The 11,570-nt window shown below is 48.4% G+C and overlaps 1 protein-coding gene across 1 annotated transcript; it reads right to left on the minus strand.

Annotated features, from left to right (window-relative positions):
- Positions 1–205: 205 nt before the first annotated feature.
- LOC123128382 (geranylgeranyl diphosphate reductase, chloroplastic) lies at positions 206–2,782 on the minus strand. The gene is made up of 3 exons (XM_044548366.1): positions 2,198–2,782; positions 1,023–1,478; positions 206–938 (listed from the first exon to the last, which is right to left on the minus strand). Exons 1-3 carry the CDS (start codon positions 2,692–2,694, stop codon positions 503–505), a joined length of 1,389 nt encoding a protein of 462 aa, XP_044404301.1. The 5' UTR covers positions 2,695–2,782; the 3' UTR covers positions 206–502.
- Between the last annotated feature and the right edge of the window lie 8,788 nt (positions 2,783–11,570).

The following is an 11,570-nucleotide window of genomic DNA, read 5'->3' on the forward strand; positions in this document are numbered from 1 at the left end:
CAATGTAGTGATTCTTCTATCCCCGTACTTCAACTTTAACCGTAAATTTAACTACCAAGACCGATTGCGGCGGGAGCAAAAATTATATCAATGAATTTGTATTCGGAAGAAGTTTTTAATTATATAATCTTTTTCTCCCGTCGCAGTTGGTCTCGTTGGTTAAATTTATGATCAAAGTTATACCTCAAAAAACGCGGGCGCACTATATTTTGAAACGGAGGGAGTACTACATTCATTCACATATCGAATATTGGCGCGCTTCAACAATCCAGACGAACTGCTCTGAAGTCTGAACATCACCGTGCATGCGTACGTTGTAAGTACAAGAAAATCGGACAGGATCGACCAAGACACGACCTCTGGATCGACGCCATTACCTTATTCTCATCTCCTCCGCCTCAAATCCGTTCGATCAGCCGCGGATCTCTGCTATACCGATCGATCCGCCGCAGTTTCGAGCGACCCAAGCAGGGTGTCAGGAGCGTTTCCGGCGGGTGAGCGATCACAAGGTGAGCTTCCCCATCTCCCGGCGCAGCGCGGTGGCCCTGACGAGGCTGCCGATGGTGTTGACGGCGAGCTTGATGTCCTCGATGGGGTTGCCCGGCACGACGCGCTTGTAGAGGTAGCTGTCGAAGGTCATCCGCTGCACGTAGTCGTCGGCGCACATCTCCACGAACGCCTCCCGCGCCGCGTTGGAGCGGTAGAACACCTTCTGCAGGATGTCCAGCACTTTGTACGTCGGCCAGTAGAGCCGGTCGAACTCCGCCAGGTACTTGCGCAGGTCGCTCTCGTCCACCAGCCGCGTCCCGTTCGCCGACCCGGCCACGATCGCCTCCGCGCACATCCGCCCGCTCTTCGCCGCGAAGTAGATCCCCTCGCCGGAGCACTTGGTCACGTACCCCGCCGCGTCGCCCACCAACGTCACCCGCCCCGACACCCTGATGACGATCGAACACGATGAGTGAGACCCAATTGATCGGGCAATCGTTCTTGCAATACAGAGGAGAGGAGAAGTTCGTCACCTCTTGGGCCTGGGGTGCTCGGGGATGGGGTGAGCCTCGACGCGGATGATCTTGCCGCCCTCGATCTTGTCCTTGGCGCGGAGGCGCGTGGCGGCCTGGAACTTCTTGATGTCGGCCTTGTGGGTGACGGTGCCGGTGCCGACGGCGACGTGGTCGCACTTGGGGAACACCCAGCCGTAGAAGTCGGGGGACACGTCGTCGCCGACGTACATCTCGGCGCGCTCCTCGTAGTAGCGCATCTTGTCGTCGGGGATCTTGACGCGCTCCTGGAACGCGATGGCGTACTCGTAGTCGCCCGCGCCCATGTCCTTGGCCACGCGGGAGTTGGCGCCGTCCGCGCCCACGATCGCGTCCACCTCGAACGAGCGCTTCTCGCCGCCCACCTTGCCGTTGGAGCTGTCGTAGTGGTTGTAGTGCACCGTGTACGTGCCGTTGCGCTCCTTGGGCGCCTCATACCTGAGCCACGGTAACAGTTAGCCAGACTGATTAGTCGATCAACCACTGGTTACATCTCAGACAGAGCTAAGCCACAGCTTGATTAGAACAACCAGGCTGTGATTTTAGTATATAAGTTCTGTAAATTTTTATACGTACTCCTATTTAAGTTTGTTCAGTTGACATGTCAAATTTGAAATGGTTCTCGGTGTTACCGCTGACACACATGCATGCAGGCTTGTAGAAGTGCATGCTCTAGCCAATGCAACCAAAAAATCGATCTTATGGAAAAGACTAGGCAACACATTATACGTCAACACTCCTCCTCACGTGTGGCTCCTCAGGCCTAAACGTGGACCAAAAGTGGGCTGCAATTTAATTGCGTCAGTCAGGTCTTGAACTCAAGACCTCTTGGCTTCGATACCATGTAGAAGTGCATATTCTAGCCAATACAACTAAAAAATCGATCTTATGGAAGAGACTAGGCAACACATATACGTCAACAAGGCCAAATACAATAGTCGACGAAGATGAAGTCACACAGACAGCGTCTCGTCTCTCTCGTGCTAAGTTCATCATGCAAATGTAATGCTACTACTACTACGTGCACTCTGACACTGAAACACTTGTGCTCAGTGATATAGTGTCAGGATAACATCCAGCGCGATGGCAGGAGAAGTGCAGAACTAATCCTAGCGTACTCATAATCTTGCATTTGACGGCCGAAGTGGTATGCATACCTTAGGAAGAGGCCATTGAGGACCTCGGCGCCGGCCTTCTGCGCGCGGTTACGGAGGAAGTCGTCGAGCACCTCGCGCCTGACCATGCCAATGTACTCGTGCGGCGCGAGCGTGCGGCCGATGTCGACGGCGACGTTGGAGGGCGAAATCATCTTCATCTTGGTGACCCTCCTGTCGACGAGGTCCAGCGGCAGGTCGAACTCGGACACCATGCAGAGCGGGATGGCCCCGCCGCACGGCTTGCAGTTGTCCATCTTGCGCTCGATGAGCACCGTCTCGACGCCGCCCTTGGCCAGCGCCTCCGCGGCCGCGCCGCCCGCGGGGCCCCCTCCCACGACCGCCACCCGCAGCTTCCGCCCGCCGGGGAGCTTGGGGCTGGACGCTGCCGCGCGGGTCACGAGGAGCTGCGACCTCCTGCCGCCCGCCGGCCGCGCGCGGCAGGAGGAAGGGAGGAAGGTGGCGCGCGCCGCGGCCGCGAACGAGGAGAGGGACGTCATTGTTGCCGCGGCGAGAGGTCCTCGGCTGGCTCGAGCTGGACGTGCGGCGGGGAGTGAGCGAGCGAGTGAGGGTCTGTGAGGAGGCGCGAGCAGAGCACGCACACGTAGTAGTGAAGTGGGGCGGAGAGGCCGAGGATAGGATGAGGCCCGAGAGTGGGGATCGCGGGGGAGGCCGGCCGTCGGATCGGGGCCCTGGGCGGCCCGGATCGCGCGTATGGATGAGGTTTTTGTGTGCTTTCGCTTTTGCCGCTCCGCCCGCGCGAGTGGACGTGGTTTTGCCAAGTCGGACGAGCTTGTTTGTCTCGTTGTGTACCGCTGAGTGATGGGTGATGGCTTTGACACGTCAAAAATAATCCATGATGAGGTCTAATAAACACTATGCATGTCACTTTTGTTTTGAAGAACGGCATATGCATCTCAGGCCCGTCCTTGCATCAAGACCGTCCATGTCGTCCAGTCCATCGTCTAGGCGCGCTAGCGTCGAAAACTTTGCATCCGTCGCCTTCTTCCACGGCCGTCTCCGGCGGATGCCCAACCGGCCAAGTCATGGGCATTAACGTGCGTCCTTGGCTAATTGGCTTTGCTCTACGGAGATCGCCGCCCGTTACTCGTCCTCGCTTGAGGCAACCGGTGGTTGCTACGTACGTGGTGATCGAGGTTCGAGGCCGTCCCACCCGGCCGGACTATGCGGCTGACGGGCACGGGCTCCGCAAGCAGACGACGTCGCGTGTTAGTGGTTAAGCGAGTTCCGACGAGATCGTGTGTTAGTGGCCAGCCAAGCAGTACCCGTGGTAAAGGGTGTTATTTGGCCACGTCATAATGCATGTTCATAACTTTCTGGGGAGAGAACTATGTTCTGAGGTGATATTTGGCTGGGAGACATCTCTTAGGCCTCCTTTGGTTCGTAGGAATTTTATAGAAATTTCGTAGGATAGGATTTTTATAGGAATTTTTCCTTTAGAGCCATTTGGTTCATAGAATAGATTTCTATTCCTACACAGGATTGGTTCCTATCCTTCACATTTCATAGGAAAATAAAAAAGAACCTAGACTCAATGGAAAAATTCCTTTGATGTCAATCAAATGACATCTCCTTTCCTATTCCTACTCATAGGATTTGACATACATCCCATCTCATTTCCTACAAATTTTCTATTCCTACGATAATCCTATCCTATGAACCAAAAGAGGCCTAAGTGGGCAATTCCCTAGACTATATGCCCTAACTTTTAGTATTGATTTTACTGTTGCTAAAGCCTTATATGAGAACATGAGCTTGATTAGATTTTGGAAGGATATTATGGGGGGACACTGCTGATATGTGGTATGAGCTAAAAAGCATCTGTAGCAGTGTAACCTTGAATGATCAGGAGGACAAGTGTGGTTGGTTGTTAACTAGATCAGGAAAATTCTCTGTTAGATCCTTATATTTAGCTCTTAAAACTAATCAGGTACCTGCTTGGCCTCATAGAAATATGTGGAAAGCTAAGATCCCTCTAAAAGTTAAAGTTTTCATCTGGTTGGTCTTCAAGAACGGGGTGTTAACTAGAGATAATTTAGCTAAAAGAAACTGGAAAGTAAAGATAAAAGTTGCAGTTTCTGTGATCATTCTGAGACCATGGAGCGTCGCTTTTGCACTTGTGTGGTAGTCAAGTTTGTATGGGGGGTTGTTAGGAATGTCACTGGTATCTATGACATTCCTTGCAAAATTGAAGAGTTCAACAACTGGGTAGAGATGTTTCCTAAGAAGATGAGACAAACAACAGCAGTGGGTGTAGCGGCAGTATTCTCGTCTTTATGGAAAACTAAAAACACTGCCACTTTTCATCACATTTACCCACATGATCCGAGTGTGATGTTTTTCCAAATAGCTTACTAGATGTCGTACTGGACTGCCTTGCAAAGAAAAGAAGGGCAACAGAAGTTGCGCGACATGGCGGTGTTGCTGGTTGATGTTGTGAATGGCTTCGATCAACAAGAGCAGAGGATGGGCGCCAATGACAAAACGTCTGGGAGTGGGTTGAGAGTTTTTCTGTTTCTATGTTTTGAGTTTTCTTCGTTGGAATAGCTTGCAGTTTCTGCCTAGATAGTATGGTTGTTCTAAGCTCTATCATTGTTGGAAAATGAGAGTAGGGGATGGAGCCCCGGGTAGTGCTTCTTTACTCATTTCTCCCCCTAGAGGCCAAGGTAGGGTGTCTGGGGGGCGAGAAACAAACTGTTTTATGACTCTGCTTAATCGGTTTCCTTTCATTCAATGAAATGAAATCGGGGGCGTGCCCTTCAATTCAAAAAAACTTTCTCCTTTCTTATTTCTGCATTCCGGCACTGAATATTAAATTTATGCTACAGCCAACCCTAAACCTCTTGGTTGTAAGTTATATGCAGCTAACCAATTCATCCATCAGTACGAACTAATGAAAAGGGATGAGCAATATATTTCAGCACTCCCCCCAACGTCTAGTCTATTTTAATTCTTAGATGTGGGAATGATATAGTGCGCATATTTTTTATTTTTATTTTAAAACTGTGTTGGCAAGGTCTTGAACTTCGGATCTCTTGACTTGGATATCATATTGTCTTCATGCTCCAGTCACTTGCTCCATAAGTGTAAACCAAGAGAGAGCTAGACATTATACTCCAACACTGAATGGTTTAATCGACTTGAATATTACCTTCCAACATTTCATCAACAAGTGGAAAAGATGTCAAAAGGCATATGTTCTTTGGTTGACTCTACAAAAAGTACTTACACCGTCCCAAATAAGTGTCTTAACGTAAGTACAACTTTGTACTAAAGTTGAGATGCTTATTTTGGGACAGAGGGAGTAGTATCTTCCGATGATTTTCTTTGACAAAGTACATGCAACGTGTTGAAGATCACATGGCTAGAAAGTCGGAACAGACAAGACATTGTTTGTTTTTTTACAAATAACACTAGTGCATAAACCCCTTATGGAATTTCCTTAGTAGTGATATGCGGCTAAACTGGCACGCCATCGATAATATGGCAAAATAGCAATGGCGCGCCGACCTGCGGGGCAGGCCACTAATAGAGGAATATCAATGGCATGCGGTCTGTATTCCAAAATACACCAACACCTCGGCTCCTACTAGAGCTTTCGACTGCATAACCATGATCATAACCTAGAGTATACCAGCTAAATTATCTACTTGAATTTGGTTAATTTGAGTTTTGAGAATAAAAAGAACAGAGGGGCAAATTTCCTCGAGATATCTCGAATCTCTCGACTATCGCAGCTTTGCCAGCATCGCAACAGTTCCAAAACATGATACTCATTGTGCCAAGTGGTGCTCCTCAGGGGAGGCCATCAATCACGCATCATTAGACTTTCCTGATTGATTTCCTTTTTGTCATTGTTCTTATATCTAATGCTAGTTTTAGGTCTCTTGGGATCTTGCTTCAGAGGGGGATTTGGGGGATACTCGGGCAGAGTTAGAGCCAATGTTCCATTGCGGGGGGCACTCACAACCAAAGTAGTACTCCTAGCAGGAACTATCTCTTCTGAAGTGTGCTTCCTATTCAGGTTAGCTTCAGTTGCTGTAGCATATGGACCGTCCTCATCCTCATAGTGTCCATCATTATCGCTCCCTCCATCCTAGTTTCACATGGCCTCCATGCCCATTACCACTACTAGACCCATGAGCACATCAAGCAACGCCCTTGGAGGGCCCTATTGGGAAACGTAGCAGAATTTTAAAATTTTCTACGCATCACCAAGATCAATCTATGGAGTCATCTAGCAACGAGGGAGAGAGGAGTGCATCTACATACCCTTGTAGATCGTGCGCGGAAGCATTCAAGAGAACAGGGTTGATGGAGTCGTACTCGACGTGATTCAAATCACCGATGACCTAGTGCCGAACGGACGGCACCTCCGCGTTCAACACACGTACGGTTAGGAAGACGTCTCCTCCTTCTTGATCCAGCAAGGGCGAAGGAGAGGTTGATGAAGATCCAGCAGCACGACGGCGTGGTGGTGGATGCAGCAGGATCCCGGCAGGGCTTCGCCAAGCGCAAGCGGGGAGGAGAGGTGTTACGAAGGGAGAGGGAGGCGCCAAGAGCAAGCGGTGCGGCTGCCCTCCCTCCCTCCCCCCTCTTTATATAGGGGCCTTGGGGGGTGCCGGCCCTAGGGAGATGGATCTCCAAGGGGGCGGCGGCCAAGGGTGGCTTCCCCCCCAAGCCAAGTGGGGGGCGTCCCCACCCCTAGGGTTTCCCAACCCTAGGCGCAGGGCAGGCCCAAGGAGGGGTGCACCAACCCACTAGGGGCTGGTTCCCCACCCAATTCAGCCCATGGGGCCGTCCGGGATAGATGGCCCCACCCGATGGACCCCCGGGACCCTTCCGGTGGTCCCGGTACAATACCGGTAACCCCCGAAACCTTCCCGATGGACAAAACTTGACTTACCATATATAAATCTTTACCTCCGGACCATTCTGGAACTCCTCGTGACGTCCGGGATCTCATCCGGGACTCCGAACAACTTTCGGATTACTGCATACTAATATCTCTACAACCCTAGCGTCACCGAACCTTAAGTGTGTAGACCCTACGGGTTCGGGAGACATGCAGACATGACCGAGACGCCTCTCCGGTCAATAACCAACAGCGGGATCTGGATACCCATGTTGGCTCCCACATGCTCCACGATGATCTCATCGGATGAACCACGATGTCGAGGATTCAATCAATCTGTATACAATTCCCTTTGTCAATCGGTACATTACTTGCCCGAGACTCAATCGTCGGTATCCCAATACCTCGTTCAATCTCGTTACCGGCAAGTCACTTTACTCATGCCGTAATGCATGATCCCGTGATCAACCACTTGGTCACTTTGAGCTCATTATGATGATGCATTACCGAGTGGGCCCAGAGATACCTCTCCGTCATATGGAGTGACAAATCCTAGTCTCGATTCGTGCTAACCCAACAGATACTTTCGGAGATACCTGTAATGTACCTTTATAGTCACTCAGTTACGTTGTGACGTTTGGCACACCCAAGGCACTCCTACGGTATCCGGGAGTTGCACAATCTCATGGTCTAAGAAAATGATACTTGACATTCGGAAAGCTACAGCAAACGAACTACACGATCTTTGAGCTATGCTTAGGATTGGGTCTTGTCCATCACATCATTCTCCTAATGATGTGATCCCGTTATCAATGACATCCAATGTCCATAGTCAGGAAACCATGACTATCTTTTGATCAACGAGCTAGTCAACTAGAGGCTCACTAGGGACGTGTTGTGGTCTATGTATTCACACATGTATTACGATTTCCGGATAACACAATTATAGCATGAACAATAGACAATTATCATGAACAAAGAAATATAATAATAACCATTTTATTATTGCCTCTAGGGCATATTTCCAACAGTCTCCCACTTGCACTAGAGTCGGTATTCTAGTTACATTGTGATGAATCGAACACCCATGCAGTTCTGGTGTTGATCATGTTTTGCTCTAGGGAGAGGTTTAGTCAACGGATCTGCCACATTCAGGTCCATATGTACTTTACAAATCTCTATGTCTCCATTTTGAACACTTTCACGAATGGAGTTGAAGCGACACTTGATATGCCTGGTCTTCCTGTGAAACATGGGCTCCTTGGCAAGAGCAATAGGTCCAGTGTTGTCACAGAAGAGAGTCATCGGGCCCGACGCATTGGGTATGACTCCTAGGTCGGTAATGAACTCCTTCACCCAGACTGCTTCTTGTGCTGCCTCCGAGGCTGCCATGTACTCCGCTTCACATGTAGATCCCGCCACAATGCTTTGCTTGCAACTGCACCAGCTTACTGCCCCACCATTCAAAATATACATGTATCCGGTTTGTGACTTAGAGTCATCCAGATCTGTGTCGAAGCTAGCATCGACGTAACCCTTTACGACGAGCTCTTCGTCACCTCCATACACGAGAAACATGTCCTTAGTCCTTTTTAGGTACTTTAGGATATTCTTGACCGCTATCCAGTGTTCCATGCCGGGATTACTTTGGTACCTTCCTACCAAACTTACGGCAAGGTTTACATCAGGTCTGGTACACAGCATATCATACATGATAGACCCTATGGCCGAGGCATAGGGGACGACACTCATCTTTTCTCTATCTTCTGCCGTGGTCGGGCATTGAGCCGTGCTCAATCTCGTACCTTGCAATGTAGGCAAGAACCCCTTCTTTGACTGATCCATTTTGAACTTCTTCAATATCTTGTCAAGGTACATACTCTGTGAAAGACCAATGAGGCGTCTCGATCTATCTCTATAGATCTTGATGCCTAATATATAAGCAGCTTCTCCAAGGTCCTTCATTGAAAAACACTTGTTCAAGTAGGCCTTTATGTTTTCCAAGAATTCTATATCATTTCCCATCAACAGTATGTCATCCACATACAATATGAGAAATGCTACAGAGCTCCCACTCACTTTCTTGTAAATGCAGGCTTCTCCATAAGTTTGCGTAAACCCAAACGCTTTGATCATCTCATCAAAACGAATGTTCCAACTCCGAGATGCTTGCACCTGCCCATAAATCGAGCGTTGGAGCTTGCACACCTTGTCAGCATTCTCAGGATCGACAAAACCTTCCGGCTGCATCATATACAATTCTTCCTTAAGGAAACCATTAAGGAATGCCGTTTTGACGTCCATTTGCCATATCTCATAATCATAGAATGCGGCAATTGCTAACATGATTCGGACGGACTTCAACTTCGCTACGGGTGAGAAAGTCTCATCGTAGTCAACCCCTTGAACTTGTCGATAACCCTTAGCGACAAGCCGAGCTTTATAGATGGTCACATTACCATCCGCGTCTGTCTTCTTCTTAAAGATCCATTTATTTTGTATGGCTCGCCGATCATCGGGCAATTCAGTCAAAGTCCATACTTTGTTTTCATACATGGATCCTATCTCGGATTTCATGGCTTCTAGCCATTTGTCGGAATCCGGGCCCGCCATCGCTTCTTCATAGTTTGAAGGTTCACCGTTGTATAACAACATGATTTCCAAGACAGGGTTTCCATACCACTCTGGTGCGGAACGTGTCCTCGTGGACCTACGAAGTTCAGTAGTAACTTGATCTGAAGTTTCATGATCATCATCATTAACTTCCTCTCTAGTCGGTGCAGGCACCTCAGGAACATTTTCTTGAGCTGTGCCACTTACCGGTTCAAGAGGTAATACTTCATCAAGTTCTACTTTCCTCCCACTTATTTCTTTCGAGAGAAACTCTTTCTCTAGAAAGGACCCATTCTTGGCAACAAAGATCTTGCCTTCGGATCTGAGGTAGAAGGTATACCCAATAGTTTCTTTAGGGTATCCTATGAAGACGCATTTTTTCGACTTGGGCTCAAGCTTTTCAGGTTGAAGTTTCTTGACATAAGCATCGCATCCCCAAACTTTTAGAAACGATAGCTTAGGTTTCTTCCCAAACCATAATTCATACGGTGTCGTCTCAACGGATTTCGAAGGAGCCCTATTTAAAGTGGATGCGGCAATCTCTAAAGCATAGCCCCAAAATGACAGCGGTAAATCGGTAAGAGACATCATAGATCGGACCATATCCAATAGAGTGCGATTACGACGTTTGGACACACCATTACGCTGAGGTGTTCCAGGCGGCGTGAGTTGTGAAACTATTCCACATTTTCTTAAGTGTGTGCCAAATTCGTGACTCAAGTATTCTCCCCCACGATCTGATCGCAAGAACTTGATTTTCTTGTCACGTTGATTCTCAACCTCACTCTAAAATTCCTTGAACTTTTCAAAGGTCTCAGACTTGTGTTTCATTAAGTAGACATACCCATATCTACTCAAGTCATCAGTGAGGGTGAGAACATAACGATAGCCACCGCGAGCCTCAACACTCATTGGACCGCACACATCAGTATGTATGATTTCCAATAAGTTGGTTGCTCGCTCCATTGTTCCTGAGAACGGAGTCTTGGTCATTTTACCCATGAGGAAATGCCTCGCACGTGTCAAATGATTCGTAATCAAGAGACTCTAAAAGTCCATCTGCATGGAGCTTCTTCATGCGTTTGGCACCTATGTGACCAAGGCGGCGGTGCCACAAGTATGTGGGACTATCATTATCAACCTTACATCTTTTGGTATTCACACTATGAATATGTGTAGCATTATGCTCGAGATTCATTAAGAATAAACCATTCACCATCGGAGCATGACCATAAAACATATCTCTCATATAAATAGAACAACCATTATTCTCAGATTTAAATGAGTAGCCATCTCGAATTAAACGAGATCCTGATACAATGTTCATGCTCAAAGCTGGCACTAAATAACAATTATTGAGGTTTAAAACTAATCCGTAGGTAAATGTAGAGGCAGCGTGCCGACAGCGATCACATCGACCTTGGAACCATTCTCGATGCGCATCGTCACCTCGTCCTTCGCCAGTCTCCGCTTATTCTGCAGCTCCTGCTTTGAGTTACAAATGTGAGCAACCGCACCGGTATCAAATACCCAGGAGCTACTACGAGTACTGGTAAGGTACACATCAATTACATGTATATCACATATACCTTTAGTGTTGCCGACCTTCTTGTCCGCTAAGTATTTGGGGCAGTTCCGCTTCCAGTGACCACTTCCCTTGCAATAAAAACACTCGGTCTCGGGCTTGGGTCCATTCTTTGGCTTCTTCCCGGCAGCTTGCTTACCGGGCGCGGCAACTCCCTTGCCGTCCTTCTTGAAGTTCTTCTTACCCTTGCCTTTCTTGAACTTAGTGGTTTTATTCACCATCAACACTTGATGTTCCTTTTTGATTTCCACCTCTGCTGATTTCCGCATTGAATACACCTCAGGAATGGTCTTTTCCATCCC

This window comes from Triticum aestivum, chromosome 6A (assembly GCF_018294505.1).
Source record: "Triticum aestivum cultivar Chinese Spring chromosome 6A, IWGSC CS RefSeq v2.1, whole genome shotgun sequence".
Lineage (NCBI taxonomy): Eukaryota > Viridiplantae > Streptophyta > Magnoliopsida > Poales > Poaceae > Triticum > Triticum aestivum.